Below are 19,233 nucleotides of genomic sequence, written 5' to 3' on the forward strand. Positions count from 1 at the left end.
TCTCTCTCTCTCTCTCTCTCTCTCTCTCTCTCTCTCTCTATTCCTCCCTCCCTCCTCCATCTCCTTTTTCTTCTTTTTCATTCCTGTTTTTCTGGTCTCCCCACTTCCATATAAACACATACTAGCCTAAGAGAAATATCTATTGTTCACCTCTTTAAAAATGGTGACATTTTTTCAAGTGACTACAAAAACTTGATAATTAAATGGAATCATTTCTGACACACACATAGTGTGCTGAATAAGGGAATCAGTGTTATAGTTCATGTGCTTTATCATTCCTATTAAAAACCTTATTCTAAGATATATGTTGGTGGGCTCTAGTAGGGTTCAGTCTACCACTACCTGCAATGACCATCAAGCATCTCTGTGTGAAAAGAGTGCTGATCCTTAATATACCTTGGGGTTTGAATCCTCAATTTTTTTTGGCTGGATGATGTAGATAATCAAATAACTGGTCAATGAAAGTGGACAGTCTAACTTCCTGGTGAATAGACAGCAAGGTATAGTAGGAAGTTAGGAGACCTGCATTCAAATTTTACCTTTGACACTTGGGTAACAATATTATCTTAGACCAGCAATTTAACTCTTTAGACAACTCTCTGAGACTTGGGTCTTCATCTAGATGAAGCTGGCAAAGATTTTTGACCTATTTTCTTTGTGAATCCCTTTATTTTTAGTGGTAAGAACCCCAGCATGTTCCTAAAATGAATTAGAATTTTTTTGGCAAACAATATATTACTAGCTACCCTTTATAGATCAATCCTAGGAATTTTGATTAAGCATTTAAGTTACATTTAGGATCAATTGTTTCTAATGAAACATTAATTAGACTATTTAATTTATAAGCAAATGAGTCCCCTATAAAGGAAGTAAATGGGTATTTCAGAGTAAATCAGAATGAAGTGCTGACTTTGATTACAATTTTTCATGGGTAGTGAGTTAATTGAAGATAATTACTTATCACCCTATGGGGAAATACTACATCCCTACACATTGAATTTTTTAATTCATTATGGAACTAAAATAGAATACTGTATTTTATTATTCCATAGAGATTCTATATATTTTTAAAACAGCAACATGTGGTCTTTAAAAGATCTTTGGTGTTTGTAAGTTTGATTGAAATGATAGAAATCAAATTTAAAAGAAATAGAAGTTAAGAAATGCTATATTGCACAACTTTAAATTCTTATTTCATGTCCTATGACAAACAAAAATGACTATGATATATCACCATATTATGGAACTTTGACTTTAGATCATCTAGTTTATCTCCTTCTCTGCCCATATGATCCCATCCAAAGAGAAAGTAGCTGGAATTTAACTCTATGACTTGCTGAATTTCTTATCAGTTGGGAGGAGAAAGTTTTAATTTTTCTTTAATGACCTTTCCTATCACAGAATATAAAATGTAGGTTATCATGCTTAACATTTGCTTCAGGACTTTATGAAGAATATACATCACATTTATATGCTATGTGCTTGACATAACAGAGTTTTTCTTTTGCGTTTGTAGTTTATATGGTAAGCCTTCAAAATTATACTTGGTGACATTTGCCCAAGAGGGACTAAGAAGTAAGGAACATTAGAGGTGGATGTGGGCAGAGTTATCATCTTATAAGGCTAATGATGAAATTTGGACTCTAGTAAATTTTCAGATAAGAGACGGTTTAAATGGAACAATTGTTAAATCATAGAGAAGGAACTCATTGCCAAGAAATTATTTAAGATACATGTGGTGCTGCCAGTAGGGAAAGAGAAGTAGTTAACCAGCAAGAAAAATCAGACATGACTACATCATTTTAAGATATGTAACATATTTTTTAAAAAAAATACAACTGGTTTCATAGGTTAATAGCCTAATGTGAACAGAAGATGAATATTTACTATTATGATCGAAGATGGATATCTACAAATAATCATGTTTATAAAAGAAAGGATTCACTAAGCCTTCAGCAGTGCTCTATCCAGTTACATGTCATTGACAAATCCACAGAATTATTTCAAAGTCTATCACATTAGTCAACACAAAGACCATCTTTATCAACTATGTTTTTACATTTGCTTCCATTTCTTCTATAGTGTAAAAAAAGACACATCGCCTTTTCACTTTCTCAACCAATTATAATGCATGAAAAGGAATGCAATTCTTAGTTCATCTTGCAAAGAATCTCTGAGAAGTGAGAAAGTTTATGCAAGATCACCAATCAGAGATGGGACTTTTCCTTTATATAAGGGCAACTCTCGGAAGCTAGAATTTATATAACTCTTGAAGATTTAAAAAGAACTTTTCAAATATTTTCTCAAATATCCTCATGACATCCCTGGGAGGTAGATGCTACCATTATCCCTATTTTATAAACAAGGAAACTAAAGCAGACAGAAATTAAGTGTCTAGAGTCATAGAATTAGTACATGACTGAGGTTGGTTTTGAAATCAGGTCTTCCTATTCAGTACTCTATTCTTTGTGCCCTCCAGATGCAAGAATTTGTGGTTGTCGTCCTTCTTCCTCAAAGAGGACTAAAATGATTCCATAACGTTGAAGTCATTATGTGTCTGACTGACTGTAGCTGATAAAAATAATATGAGCTCGGAAAGCTCTATCACAGGTCCAGTACGAATAGCCCAACTTAATGTGACTCTCAATGGCAAAAGTCACCAACTAGTACAGGAACAGGAGACCCTGGAAGCCGAATAAGAATACCTCTCCTGCCAGGACACACCAAAAGAACCAACAGCAATGTTTGTAGCCTCATCATTCATGACCTAGATGTCATTCTAAATCTCTTCCAATTAATTTTAATAAGACCTATTAAACAAAATATATGGCTCAGCAAAAAAGAGCATTGAATACAGTCAGGAAGAACTGAATTAAATTTCTGTCTCAGATACTAGCTGTTACACTCTGCCTCAGTTTCCTCATTTGTAAATTGAGGATAATAGCACCTACGTATTGTTATAGGGAATTAGCTTAGCAGAGTGAAGGTGATTGACAGGAGAAGGTTCCAGAACTTTGAGTGGTTGGCTGGCAGAGAAAGTCAGTTGCTCCTTGAATTTCCCTTGAATGGAGAGAGCTGCATTTCCTCAGTGTGGATCCTGCTTTAATTGAAAACCATCATCTATCAAGAGAGCTTTGGCTGGAGTTTGGTTGAGTTTAGGTGAGGCATTCAGGGGTGGATTCTAATGTCAAAATCCTTACTCCCTCTCCTATCTTGGATTATATTAGCAGTATCATCTGGACTTCTGTGGACACAGCTTTGAGGACACACGTGAGACCCCAAATCAGCTGGACCTGTTCACCTTCCCAGTGTTCCTTAACTATTATATCTCAAGAGAAACCCTGGATAGGTTAGATTTAATGCAGCTGAGGAATTTTAGTCTGATAGTATAGAATTACCCTTCTGGACTTTGGGGAGGGGACCCAAGTAGTTTAAGATAGTTTACCCACCCCCTTCCCTTCCTGACCCAATTGCTAATAAACCTTTTATAACATATACCAGACTCTCATTGAAAAGTTCCTTCCCCAAATCTGGTGATTTGGCACCTCACCAACAATAAGGACCCACTGTGTTAACCCAGCTAGATACCCTGGTGTTACCCCACTTAACAGCATCTATATGCAAAGTTTATTTACTTTCTTCACTATCAATGTTATAGGAAAGATAAAATGAGGACACATGGAAGGAGAGGTACAGTGGATAGAGCTCTGAACCTAGAGTCAGGAAGATCAAATTCAGTCTGAGACAACTTACTAGGTATGTGACCCTGGCTGGGCAAGTCACTTAACCTCTTCTTGACTCTATATTATACAAAGAAAAAAATATGCATCCTGAAACTAGTCTGGACCCACTTGTAGACCCTGATCTCTTTATAATTAGAATCTTTCATGAATTTTCATTTACACAAATGTCTGAAAAGTCCTTTCAAAGAGTAGATTCTAAATATTCTAAATAAAGTTGAATTTCCCTTTGTAAAAAGGGACAATTGGTTGAAAGCATGAAAAGTGAAGTTGCTATGACAAAAATAGTTTACCACATCTAGAAGGTATTCTAAAAGTTTCAATAAAGCTTAAAACTGTCTTTAGACTTGTGGGAAAAATGTATAGGTCTATGATTATTTTTATGCATATGCATGTGCATGTAACATATGTATGTGACTATATGTAGGCATAGGTATACAAATACATACGTATATTTAAATATATAGCACATGTATGCACATTGTATAATACAGACATATACGTGTTTGTAATATATTTAAAGTGGTTTGTAATTCTTAAAGTGACAGATTACAGTGATTATTTCTGCTAATGAAAATAGAAGTTATTTGGAGCATAAATAAATTTAAAGAATCATTATTTTGGTATTACTCTTTTTTTCTAGATTCTGGAAAAGAAATGGATACAATAGACTCAAAAGAAAACGGGCAAGAGTGATATTCTAAGAGTAACAATTATTTTCTAGATTTGGAAAGACTTGGTGGAAGAAGGTAGGTAACGAAAGAGTTGTACCATGAGAGCAAATATTTTAAAATTTCATAAAATATGTTGATAATTTGTGGTAATTTTTTTAAAGAATTGCACAAGAGGTAAGATATACATTCTCGTTTTGAAAATGCATGGAAACAACACTTTAAAAACACTCCAAAGAGTTAATTTAGTTTTATGAAAATTGATTATCTCCTATCTTAGCTATGATGTCCATGAATGAAGAAAAGTCAAAATATTTACTGGCACAGTACTTTGTTCAGGGTTGATTTATTTAGTTAATTTCTTTTAAGAAGTTAATTGTGACATTTAAAGAAAAAATAGAAATGAGAGGGTATCACTATATAATAAGAAGACAGTATATTAAGGAAGTCATCTCTAAATAGACTAGGAAGTAACTTCTTTGATGGCTCATCTCCCAAATTAATATGAGCAACAAAAGACCCAACATTATATTTATGGACAAGAAAATATTCATTCTTGTCCTACATTTATCCTTACATATTTATCCCCTATTTTAAGTCTCTCCTATAGAGCTTAGAGATAGTTATTTTCTTTCCTTAAAAAGGAGAAATACTAAGAGTTACAGTTGTAACTTAATTTCATTAATTTCTTTCCACTATTGTATTAGGAAGAATGTTTTAATTAGGTTGGAAATGTCTCAGTTTCTATTTCATGAATAAAAATCATAAAGAGAAAGGAGATGATACTGCTTTCCTGTCACATTTAGGGAGAAGGAGATGAAAGAGAAACTAATGAAGATATATACCTTCTTCATCATACTATTGGACCTTTTCCTTGTGAAGAGGACTTTGTGTTGCACATTTCTTTTCCTGAATGAACTAAATGGTATAGGACTGTATTTTCAGAAGCAAAGATAAGTTGTCAACTATTATAGTTAGTGTTTGAAGGGACTGGCTATGACCATCTTTAAAGCATAGATAATATATAAAGAATTATCTTTGCCTTTATTGATTAGAAATGTTATTGTTAATTATATATTCAGTAGATTAAATATTAATGCTGGAGATCAAGGAATTTAATAGAAATACACAAATAACCACTATTGTTAAAAGACACTTTACAATTTTTACAATGAAATATAGTGAACCAAAGTAGGGCCTCAAAGTTTAGATGATGAATCAGTTGTATTGAAATTTCAGGTAATAAAGGATTATATTTATCATCAGAGAGATGCAAGTAGAAAATTGAAATGAAAGTTTAATATAATGAGGCAGAACATGGGGAAAATAGTCTAATCAGGCAAATGTTAGACACATATTGAAGGTAAAAGGATAAGCTATATTTGAAGCTGGTGAACCATGCAATACTACCTGTTATGTGTGAGAGGTCTTTCTACTCACTTTTACATGTACTTAATTACTGCTAATTTTAAAAAAAGCTTAGATAAAATAAGCAAATATAAATTTATCATAATTAGTCGATAAAAATATAGAATGTACTTTTGTGAATGTATATTTCATAATAAATTCTTGAAATGTTACCATAAGGCAATGAATAAGCAATATACAGAATCAATTATCTATAGGAAATACCTTAAACCTAGCCAGTATATGGCCAAAAAAGCTTAGAGATCAGGAAATGATTACTTTTTTTAGAAATTTGTTAAATAAATTAGAGCAAATGATTCATAAAACTGAAAATCTGTTTAAAACCATTTATATTGGCATATTTTTTGTATTAGAGGTGAGTGGCTCCTTTTGAATTTACAATAGCAATAAGGCATTGCAATCTATTTTTTTTTTAAAATGTACAATCCTGAGAAGAAATAAATTTTCTGGAAGACTGATTTCTATTAAAATATTCCCTATATTTTTCAAGGACTCCTTTCTAAATAGGCACTGACCTTATTTTTAAAAAATTTATTCCCGACTTCACCAGAATTCTTTCTCTAGCAAGAATAAGTGAATATAAATGTTGGAAGCCAACCACAGTGCTTCTTATATGCATAGCAAATATATACATATAGGACTGAACACTTAGGAAATCTAAAAATGTTCCTCATAATTTGTACTGATGAATTGAACATGTTAATACCATTGAAAACAATTTACCTTCTTTATTTTTTTCATCTCCAGTGAAGTGTCAACGCCAGGAAAGAAAATGTTTTTAGAGACCAAAAAATTGGCAGGTTCTTGTAATTGTTCTGGTAACATGAACAAAAGTCAATATTGAACTTCAATCATGATCCATTTTAATATATTTATCCAGAGATGCCTCAGTGATTTAGCAGGAATGATCTAATACATAATAATCTAAACAAATCACTCTACTACTTACAAACAACTCATTTTCTAAATACAACATTTGGAGGACAACTCATTAATAAATTTTACAACTCATTGTTTTTGATGTTAAAATGCTAATAAGTATGGAATTCATCATGCTTATATGCAAAGTCATAACATAAACTGTACGATATCAAATATATGGTTTAGAAGTACTTTAGGAAAGGTTTTAACAACAAAATCACTGAACTCAGTCAAATTAAATTAAATCATCCTCATATTCATACAAATTAATTGTGCACAAAACATAACTATTTGTTTTTATTAAGTACTTGAAGCCAACACAACAATTCAATTTATTTCATTAAAGCAACAACAACCCTAATGATATCTAACATTTCTTTTGATACTTGTCCTGAAGTTTGGTTGTAAAGTAAATGTAACTCAAAACTATAAAAAATGTGCCATTGAAAAATAAATTTTGTGAATTGAAATATTCTCTATTTCATAATCCCCATATTGATAAATACCATACTTTAAAATTAGGGCAAATTTCAAACTGGATAACTCTTTTCTCAACATTTTTATCACCTTACTTAGATAGAAGTTACTTTATAAATTCAATACAATAATGAAATTCACAGTCATATGTATTGTTGCTCTTCATCTTTTGCTTGGTTGGTTTGAGCCAAGAATGGTTGTTTTTATTGAGGAATTATGAGAGAAGACAATAAAAATGTCTGGGCCAATGTCATAGCCATTTTTTAAGAAATATTAATTTCTATGGAGAAATTATTCAGAGGTGCCCAAATTTCTGTGTGATCCATATGAAGTCACATAAATGCCTCACCAAGAATCAATTTCCGTCAAAATAAAAACAAGATTTAATAACAATAATAATTAAAACTTTAAATTCCATAGCATTGAATAGTTTGTAAAATTTTAAAAGTTTCATAGAACTCTGTTATTTTAGCTATACAAGAATGCTGTGAAGCAGACAGATGTTATCTTCATTTTATCAAATACAAAATGGAAGTTCAAAGAGGTTATTGAAATTCCCCAAGGTTTTGCACTGGCAATTTCAAGAGTAGAACTCAGATCTTCCCCTTCTGTAACAATTGATCACTGGACTCTACTAGAGTACCTTCTGGAATTAATCCTTTAAAAGAAGAAGGAATGATATATGCAAGACACCCAGAGTTACTAAAAAGAAATCTGAATTACCTTTTCTCCATAATTGCTATGAATCCATTGTAGATTTTCCATGAGAAAGAACAATTTCAAGTTATATTACTAGTATCCATCCAACAGTTTTAAGCTTATTTAAAAGCCACCTTTCTGTCAAATTTTTCTGCTAAACATATCGTTAATAGCTTCCTCAAAAACTGAAAATATTTTCTTCAGTACATATATATATTTATATATAATTATGTATGTTGCTTAATTATATCTAATAACAAACCCTTACATATTTATAATTAAGTAAGGGAAAAATTGTGTCCTTCTAGTCTTAATGTCTTTTCAAATATGCTTTTACTTCTATCTTACTTTAATTTTCATAGTTCAACATAACATTTTTATTATATGTCACAGATATAAGTATGCATGAGTCTGGCAACTAAAGGAGTTTTGTGGCAGGTGGTATATTTTATTTGGGGGGAAATGCAGATTTTTTTTCTGAAATGCAATCCTCTTTTGCAATATTCCCAGTTACTACTAGAAAAAATGCATAAAATGTAAAACAAATAGGGTACCAAACATGAAGCAACAAATACAAGAGGTGATATCACCTGAGAGATGTAAATAAAGAATTGGAATGCAAGTTTAATTTGATGCGGTGGAATATGGAGAAAATAGTCTATTCAGGCAAATATTAGAAATGTATTCTGCTTGTCTAATTTTAGTATTAAAACTATAACTTAATATTTGATTTTTTCTAGGTGCTATAAATGACAAATTAACATCAGAATGGAAGATTCAGTTAGAAGGAGCAAAGAAATATCTCTGCATCACAAAAACTTGCCAGCAAGTTTATTTATAGTTTTCCAGGAGATATTTCAAAATCTCAGAAGACTTAGAAATCTTTTTATAGTAACTTTTAAATAAGCTTAATATTTTGTATTAGTGGCTCTTTCTACTGAAGAATCTGGTAAATTTACATCATAGTTAAAAATGCCCATGATTTGGCAGGTCTAGTGAAGGTGCTAATGATGACTAAACCCATCATTCTAAAAAATAAGTGAGCAGGCTACAATCATAACTTTTAGAGCATCTGAAAGGTAGTGTGTTCCCAATTATTTTCTATTTAGAAGCATTGTAGGCCATAATGATTAGAGCAAAGAATTTATGAGATTTTTAAAAATTAAATTCCCAAAGCAAAATTAAAATTATGGATTCATAAATTGTAGGAAAAAGCACCAAAGGTACATGGTAATAACATGGATGTGCTTTCCATACACCACTTCAGAAAATCTCTTTGAAACTCCACAAAAAAAGAAATTAGTATTTAAAAACTATTGCATGATTGCTATTAGTTGAAATTTATTTTTATCTCATTTTAGGCTACATTTTGACCCAAACTGGAAGTTTCACTTGCCATTCCAATGGGCAGTTATGTCACAGCAGCAATTCTTTTTAATTCTGAAACAGTGGCTATGAAGGATCATGATAGTTGCCACAGCTCTAGCTTATGAGCTCATGATGGTGCAGTTATATGGAGATATATGGAGACTTGGAGACTACAAGGAGTTAGAGATGTTTAAACTTTATCATGTTAAGGTGAATCACACCGTTACTGATTTAGGATTGGAAGGAACTCCCAAGATTATGTAATTCAACTTCCTTGTTTTGTGGGAGAGGAAATAAAGAACTCCAGAGATAAAACTGACTTGAGGTCATATAAGTAGTTGCCAAATTAGGATTTGAAAGCAGAATCCAAATCTACCAGCCACTTTTCACTGTATTATGTCACCTCTTTCTTCTAAAAATGGTTCTCCTGTAGCTACATGGGTTCTTGAATTTTCTAGTGCAAAATAGTTGCACTTTCCCGAAAAGGTCAAAGCTAGCAAATATCATCTTTAGTTATGAGGCAAATTTATTTACAAACATAGCACTCTTGGTTTTCTTAGTATTTGGGGGAACCAAAGCCAGAGCCAGAAAGCTATCTGAATCATTCATCTTCTGTCTTTTTAAAATACATCGTTTGAGTATTATTGGGTTTTGTCCGCACGTGATGATTGATGCTTTTGTTCATAAATGATGAAGGGAATACAGGCTATCTAGCTTTTAAAAAAACAATTTAGTAAAAAAATGTCAGAGCAGATCAATCAGTGTGACTGTTTACATTAAAAAAGAACTTTCCATTTTATAAAAGGGTTTAACAAATGATTACTGTACAAGGAGAACGCCCTCCTATTATACATACATGCACATCATGTGAAACCTTCAAATGCAAGCATAATATAGTTGTAAAATTTGTTATTTTTATAATATAATAATAATTTTTAAAATTTTGATTTCCTTAGAGGTATGGAACACAGCTAAAAAGTAGAAAATATTTACTTTTTAGCACCAGCACGTTATTTTAAGATTTCTTCTTGCCAACGCACTGTGCAAGCAAAATTCAAGTCATTTCTGTTGCTATGTGGCTCAGTGTATAGAGTGCTAGACTTGAAGTAAGGAAGACATCCTCAGACACTTAGTTGTGTGACCCTGGGGCAAGTCATTTGAACTTTCTTGAGCTCAGTTTCTTCATTTGAAAAATGAGAATAATAATAGTATTTATTTCCCAAGAAGGTTATGGAGATGAAATGAAATTATATTTGCCATGTGCTTTGCAATACTATTTAAATGTTACCTATTTTTATAGAACAAGTATTCTATATTCTATAGCTATTGGACAAAACTACAATATTCATTTTTGAGTACATAGGGATATGTACTTCCCCCAGCACAAAATTATTTACTATTTCTCTACTGTAATGATCTTGTATTTCTTATCTATTTAGTTGTTTGTATGCCCCAGGAGAATGTAAGCTCCTTGAAGCCAAGGACTATATTTCATCTCTGTCTTTGCATCCCCTAATATAGTGTCTGGAAATTGATTTTTTCACAATGATTGTAAGTGTTTAATAAAATTGCTGGAAGAAATGATTGCAATGATGACATAATTGATATGAAAGAAAGGTCATATTGGGCATACATTTTAAAGCAAATAGTATTCAATGTTAATATTGTTCCTCAAATTCTATTTGAAGATTCTATGTATCAAAATCCAATGTTTCTTCTTTGATGATTATTAATTATCATACCAGCATCATTTCTGTACTATAGAGTTCAGGTTTTAGAAAAACAAAAGTACTTTTTGGAATGTTCTTCCACAAAATTGAGGTAATTAATGACAGCTACCATAGGTAGTAGTCACATCTGTGAGATAATAATTGTACCTCATGTATCTGGAAATATAAGGATGTATGGTAATTCAACTCAGGTGAGGGAGCCATGTTTACCTTTCCATTTTCTCTAAATATGCATTTGCTAAATTTTGAAAAATACTATAGAGAGATTGAGGAGAAAAAAATTCTGCTCTGAAATATACTTATTTGCATATAATAAAGGCTGATGGTAACACTATTCTAAGTAGTTATTTCAAGTTATATTAATTATGGGAAATAATGTATTATTTACTTTTTCACTTTCTTAATTTTTTTGTTTTATATATATATATACATATATATATATGATTGCACATGTTCAACCTATATAAGATTGCTTATTAAGTTTGAGGAAAAGGAGGAAGAGAATTCAACACTCATTTTTTTTTAAATGTTGGAAATGTTTTTTACATGTAATGGGAGAAAATTATATATGTTTATGTTTATATGTTCAAACACACATAGATAGATGGATAGATAGATAGATAGATAGATAGATACACATAGTTTAATTGTTAATTTTCGCTAGAAGTCTGCTAGTGTTGTTCCAAGGTACTTTAAAGTTCTAATGTATGACTATATTAGGAAATATGTTGTTTTTCTTAGGTGAATGATGGGAAAATATCATGAGGAGAGCTCAAAAAAGAAATAAAAGAAAAAAGTGATTTGTAAAGGAATGACTAACTAGATTAAAACAATTAATTGTGTTATTTGTAATTTATCAGCAAATAAGTCAATATTCAGTTTTTTAAATGATTTCTAATTAGTTGAAGACCTGGATATTTTTTAAGTCAATCAATTTTGCAGAAGGACAATGATTTTGCTATTATAATATTAAATTAACTATATATGTATGCATCTTGCTCTAAGAAAAATATATATAAAAGATGAAACATAAAACAAATTAATTAAAAATTGCATTATATGAATTGTCTCATCACAATTTCTTTAAATATGGAAGTATGCTAGTTATTTTAAAATAATTCTATTTAACAGAATTTAAGATTTATATTTAACTCTTTCTATTAAAAACTAAAATGAGTGCAAATAATTAAATTTTAAAGAATATAAAAAATACTAGTTTTTCCATGATCATTGAATGACCAGTATTGAATTTTATTTCTTTTATCCTAAAATTTAATATCCAATAGGTAATAAACAGTTTTGCTATTTGGTCTTGCCTGAAAATATCTAAATATATGTGCTAAACTTTCTAATTTCATGTAAGTAATATAAAAACAAAGAAAAAGTACATTTAAAATATTTGAGAAGGCAAGAAATCAAGGAGTATTATGGAAGGCTATTTTATTTCAAGAAAATAACAGGATGAATAAAATTATCTTCAACAATTATTAATCTTCAATAATTATTAATCTATAATCAATAATAATTCATCAATAATTAATCTTTAACTAGAGTAGGGATTTTTAAACTTTTGGGGTCATACACCCCTTTCATCACCTGATAAAGCCTATGAACTCTTCTCAGAATGTTTTTAAGTGTATATAAATCAAAATATGATTAAAACCTTAGAAAGGATTCTTTCCATGAAGCTATGTATTAAAAAAATATGTTTGGGCAAGAAAAACTCTAGAAAATTTAGCACATATAAGGTAAAACTAATTTCAAATGAAATTATTTCCTTCAAATCAATATATACTGTTATGCTGAAGGCATGTTTCTGTTCTAGGTCTTCTAGATTTTTTTTTACATAATCTTTACTGTTTTACAACCAACTGGAGGCTAAAATAACAAATCTCATACCTATAGGATAGCAATGCCAATTCCAAAGGCTTCAAATAATTTCATAGAAATCTCAGTTGAACCACCAAATAATTAGGAGTATAGATTTTTCATGCTGTCATACTCTATCCTTTGGATTCTCCTTATTCTATCTATATGTCTGTATAGATGGCACTTAAGAGTTGAAAGTACAAATATGAAGATTGTTTCCTGACTTGAGGTCTCCAACCAATGCCCCAAGATTATATGGATTTTAAAAAGAAAATGTTTTGAGGAAATATTTCTTAAAAAGTAATAGTTCTGAAATATCCTATGGATCAATGTGTACACTTCCAACTACTTATTATAATAGATGGAAATCACAGACTTTTGTCTTTAAGAGTGAAGAGGAGGGAGGGAGGAGTATAACAGGACAACACAAAACTAAGTGTTAACAAACTAATGTTCAATAGATTATTTCAAAAGGACTCATCAGTTATCAGGAAATTTAAGAAATTTCAATTTGTGGAAACAGAGAAACAAACAAAATACAAAATCACAGCTAAATTATTAATTTGGATGTAGAAAATATGAGGTCATGAAGGCAAGGACTTCTCTTTTTTTTCTTTTTCTTTCTCTTAGAAAACTGGCATTATGTATAACACCCTAAATTTTGCAGATGCTTAAGAAATGCTTGTGTGACTGAATGAAGCTATGTGTGGAGGTGAATAGGGTATTAGCTCTATGGAATATTTTAACTGTATGTAGTTATGCAATGCCCGTCAAGACATCAGTTATATAAATAATTTGGTGTTGGGTTAGAGGCTAAAAGATATTTTTAGAGCATCTTAACACTTAGTTACTCTGAAAGGATATTACTGCAAATTAATGAAAGTTCTATCCCTGAAGATTCTTAATACCACAAGTCTTTTTGATGTTTGATGTTCTCCTATTTGAAACAGGGTTAAGGGAAAGAATATTCCTGAATCTTCCTTTTAGATCTGAAATTCTATGCAAAAACCAAAACCAAAATCAATTTCATGGAGAATTTAACAATAACAATTTCCTCTAAAAACCTACTCATGTTAAAAAATTGATGTTGCATTTTTCATTGTTTTCTTTGTTATATACAAATATTTGTTCATGTATTATCAATACACTTGAGGATAACATTTTATTATTAACTAGTTTCTTTTAAAGTTAACATGCTAGTAAACCAAAAGCCAAATATATGTGCATGTATATAAACTGTATATATGTGTGTACTTGTATACCTGTTATAGCAGTAAAGGCAATCATTATTAATTGAGGAAAATAATAGAGAACCTATCAATTTTGACCAAATGAATCTGTGGCTCAGAAAAGGAGACAATTCTCACATCATATAATTAGAGAGATTGTATTTTATCGGTTTTAGCACATGAAACCAATATTTAAAAAAAATTAGAAAACATCTTGTTCTGCATTGGTTTGGAAGAAATATCTAAGAAAATATCAAAAACATATCAAGTCACAAGAGATTTCCAGTAGTTATATCATTCTCTTATTAATTGAATGTGATCATACATCATACAATTCTGGTGACAATGCAGAAGTTGTTTTTAGTTTTGGTAAAATCATGATTGAATTAGAAATAATCATCTAAATAAGCCATATTTCTGAACTTGCAGGTTGCTCTTGATCAAATCAAATTATTTTTCCTTCATTTTAATGGTTCTCAACACAATTGTATTTATTAAAAAAACTAAGACAAATATGAGAGAATAGGCTAAGAGTTGCAATAGTACCCAGCAATAAGTGAATGAATTTTAATACAAACTACATTGATCAGTTTTATGTTGAACTATCACACCTTAATGATAGATACCATTCATAGCACTTGTCCATTGAAAACTCATTGGAATGGGTTAAGTTTTTATAGCAGACAAGCAACATTAATTAACTTACTGCCTTGCTCCATTTTTCAAAATATCCTTGGAACAAAGCAGATTATTTTGGGATGAGTGGGCAGAGATGACTGAATATACATGCACATGTATATTCAGGTATATATTTATAGAAAAAATAGATTCTCAGAAGCCAACCAGAAAATGCTAATGGAGCATGCTGTAGTCAAGCTTGCATTTTCTCAGAGGCAAAGGTGAAATGAAAGCAGATTGCATAAACAAAGATTGAATTTCTTCTGATAAGTAATTAATTTGTTTAGGAGGAGAAAAATTATGGTTTTAAGTTAAACTGACTTACAACTTTTAGTGAATGATTGACAAATAAATGTATGCAGAAGCTTTTCCCCCTAAGCGAAAGGCTAAGTTTTTAATATCATTTCATTAAGTCGCTTTTTACAATACAAGAAAAAAAGAAAAAAAGTTGAATTATTAATTTTTAAAATTACCCAGCAATTCCATTGCATCATCTTCATTGTCAATATCTTCTTCAGTTACAGATGGAGTGGGACTGTGGATGGATTCAAAAGAATCTTGAGATAACATTGCTGCTAGAAGCTTCTTATGTTGCTGTTGCTGCTGTTTTAATCCTTTACTCTTGGGCTCCATCTTTAAGCTAGGGGAAAATTTACATATAATTTATTTATTTAGAGAGCAGATTTAAGACATAATTTTAGGAAGAAGTCATGATTTGATTGAAAGATATTATCTCCAGTGTTCTCCAATGCAAATTTATAGAAATTTTTTTTAATTGGTCAAGCTTTGAAAATGGTGAGAAAACTCATATCTTCACTTGAAAAGTTTAAAAAATTCACATCCAGATGGTTATCTTCCAGAACATTATTAGTAATGTAATAATGATTTCTCTATTTGGATATTTGGTCATTATATTAGGTCAAGATCCAAATGGCTAATTATGGAGCACTTCTGGCTTATAAAATTGAAGTAGAAAATATGCATATATTATTCAAGGTCAGGTAAAAATCTCTTTATCAAGGAGATTAAATTACTTGTTAGCAAAAAAAGATTTATTAAGTATATATCATGTGTAAGGTATTATGCTAAGTGTTTGGTGTTAAGAAGAAAGTCAAAAAACAAAAGATGTCTGCTCTCAGGAAACTAATATACTAATAGGAGTGACAACATGATCAAATGGAATAAAAAACAGTGAAGTGTAAGGAGAAGACAATCTCAGAGCAAAGGAATTAATAGCTTGACAGAAGAGAGGAAGAAGGTTCAGGAGAAAGGAACTCAGAAGTTCTTATTCACAGGAAGTGGGATTTCAGATGAGTCTTTTGAGGGAGGGCATGTCAGATTTAATATTTTTTAATTCTTAAAAAATTTCCTGATTACATGTCTATATACTTTTTAATAATTGCTTTTCTGACATTTTGTGATCCATGTTCTCTCTCTTCATTTCATCCTTCACCCTCCCCAAGGTGGTAGGTAATATGGTATAGGTTATATACGTGTTATCATATGATACATATTTCCATGTTCATTATGTTGTCAAGGAAGACACATATCACACTAGAGAAAAATTCACAGAGGAAATAAAGCAAAAAATGGCATGCTTCAATCTGAGATAAATCTTGAAGGAATCCTAGGAAGCTAGGAGGAAGAAGTTAGGAATTGTAGCATTCTAGGCATGGGAGGGAGGGGAGGAGGGCACAACCACTGGAAAATTCAGAGATGGAATTTTGCTCATGTGTAAGGAACAAAGCCAGAGAACTATTTCTGGCAGGGAAAGATTTGTAAAACTTTAGTAAAATAACAGAAAACTAGAAAGGTAGGAAAGAGTCTGTCTGTGAACATATTTAAGAACCAAAATGTTACATGTTGTATTTGATCCTGGTGGTAAGAGAGACACATAAAAGTTCAATGAGGAGGTCAGTAACATAGTCTGAACTATATGGAGAATTATTTTGATAACCAAGTGAAAGACTGACTAAAATGGCTAAAAAACTGGAGGCAAAGAAGCCAAACAGAAGACTACTTCAGTAGTACCTCAGGCATGAGATGGTGCAGACCTTAATTAGGATAGAGTTGAGGCTAATACTAAAGTCATCAGCCTATTTATCACGTAAGAAGAATTTTTCCTTTGGTTTTCTTGTTTTACATATGGCTTTTTAAAAATCAGATTTCCTGATTTGCATTAGGATCAGGGTTGGACTTCCTTGGTGGTCTACATTGGATCTCACATAACATTACATATATTATTGACAGGGCCAGTAAAATCCTTTCACCTACAGGACATATACTTAACTAATCCCTTACCTAAGATATATATACTTAATACTATAAGAAATCTATCCGACCAGTCCCTAGCTAGAATGAATTCTCTTACATGTGTGTGTATGAAGATAGATCAAAGGTGAATTTCATTCTGTTAAAAAGTATTAAGTGTTTACCACATGATAGACTCTATGAAAGAATCAATGGAAAGGGGGAGAAGAGTAGCTCCACGCAAGTCTCTCTGCCTTTTTAGTAAAGAACTCTGGCAGAGGGGGAGAGTGGGCAGCCACATAGGTTCACCATCACTGTTCTAGAGGCACTATAGAGTCATGGAGGGAGTGTTAGACACAGGAAGGCCCAAGTTTTTTATTTCTGCCTCAAATGTTTATTAGTTGTATTTTTTTTATGGGCTCCTTTTTCAGAGGAGAATCATACATTTGAAGCTAAAAATTATCTTAGATGTCATCAAATCCAACTATGTGGCTACCCACTCTTCCCCTCTGCCAGAGTTCTTTACTAAAAAGGCAGAGAGACTTGCATGGAGCTACTCTTCTCTCCCTTTCCATTGTGCCTGTTGACATTTTTTCACATCACCCTCACCTTTGCCCAGCAGTCCAATGGGAGTGCTTTCTCTCTACCCTGTGTGGGGTAAAGGGGGAGTGGGGCACACCTAGCACTCAGTGGGAGGAGGGGCATGGCACATGGTCTCTGTGGGGTGGGCACAGCACTCAGTCGGGGTGGGGCAGGACCCGGCACTCCATCTCTAAAAGATTTGCCATCACTGCCCTATAGAATGCAAGCTCCATGAAGAAGGAGACTTGGGGTTTGTTGTTGTTGTTGTTGTTATTGTTGTTTTTGGTATCTACAGAGCTATCTGAAGCAACAAGGAAATATGAAAACATAAAGTCAGTATAATTATCAACACAGTGAAGCCATTCCTACCATCTCAAGCACCACCTACAGTGTCTAGTGGAGACAATCCATGATCTTGGGTCCTAGAGCCCTGGGAATAGCAGTTCCCCATCCCTCTCTAATACCTGGCTCTGCTTTCAGTATGGTTACTGCACCTATAAAGAAGGGTTCCACCTTTGCCACCAGCACCAACCACTATCCAAATGCCACCAAAGAGAAGGTAAAAGCATCCCAGAAATTGCAATTGCAGACAACACACAGACCTGAAGATCCAGGAAAAATAATGTTTTCAATATTAACATCCATAGAACTGTCAAAAGTTCAGTATGACTTTACCAATGGAAAAAATCCATAGAGAAGAAGAATTACCACTTGTTTTGCTGTTGAACTCTAATGATCATGGGATCTTAAAGATGAAACCTCCTATATGTTGTTGTCTTCCTTATTAGAATGTGACATTCCAAAGAATGGATGCTCTTTCTGCTTTTCTATTTCTATTTCTACCATTTAGCACAGTGCTTTGCACATAGTAAATGCTTAAAAATGCTTTGATTAATTTTTTCACTCATCCATAGCTTTGTATATTACCAAGGAACCTGATAAGCATTTAATAAGCATTTGTTAAAAATTGAAAGTCACTTTGTTGCTGAGGAAATAATAAAAATACTCCACATGAAGATTTATCTGACATATCTACTTTAAAAATAGAATCTTTATATCATTCTGCTTAACCAAAGTGCATGAATGAAAAAGTTGTTTCTCATTAATTTTTACTTCAGCTAGATTTACACATGAGAAAAGGGATAAAATCATTTGAATGATATTTGAATGAACAGATATCCATTATCTTAACATTCTACTTTCAATTTAATGAATATGATAGTTAACAACAAAATATAAGATTATTCTTTTTTTTGTAGAGAAGGATTGTAGAACCAATGTAGTTTTTTCCCAGCTTTAAAAATTATCTAAGAATTTTGGTCCACATAACTTGTCTGCATAAATGTATATGAAATATATTTGTATGCATGTGTATATTTATGTTGTATGTACATATGTGTAGATCTACGTGCTGAAATATGCAACTAAATAAATATTATTAGGTTGGTGGTATAATGGTTAAGAGGGGTTAGATGATTTCTAGGTTCTTGATGTAATAACAATACATTTGTATTTACTACCTCATTTAATGTATTCAAGTTCAATATCTACCTCTAATAATTCAGTGAATATGAAATGTATTTTTAAAAAT

General features: G+C 31.7%; 1 protein-coding gene across 1 annotated transcript in view; it reads right to left on the reverse strand.

Annotated features, from left to right (window-relative positions):
- The window catches only part of C1H8orf34 (chromosome 1 C8orf34 homolog), a 362,951-nt gene that overhangs the window by 180,383 nt on the left and 163,335 nt on the right, over positions 1-19,233 (reverse strand). The window contains exon 7 of the mRNA XM_044682532.1: positions 15,284-15,450. Within this exon, the coding sequence (XP_044538467.1) occupies positions 15,284-15,450 (167 nt within the window). The remainder of the gene's footprint in view (positions 1-15,283; positions 15,451-19,233) is intronic.

The sequence above is a fragment of the Gracilinanus agilis genome, chromosome 1 (genome assembly GCF_016433145.1).
Source record: "Gracilinanus agilis isolate LMUSP501 chromosome 1, AgileGrace, whole genome shotgun sequence".
NCBI lineage: Eukaryota > Metazoa > Chordata > Mammalia > Didelphimorphia > Didelphidae > Gracilinanus > Gracilinanus agilis.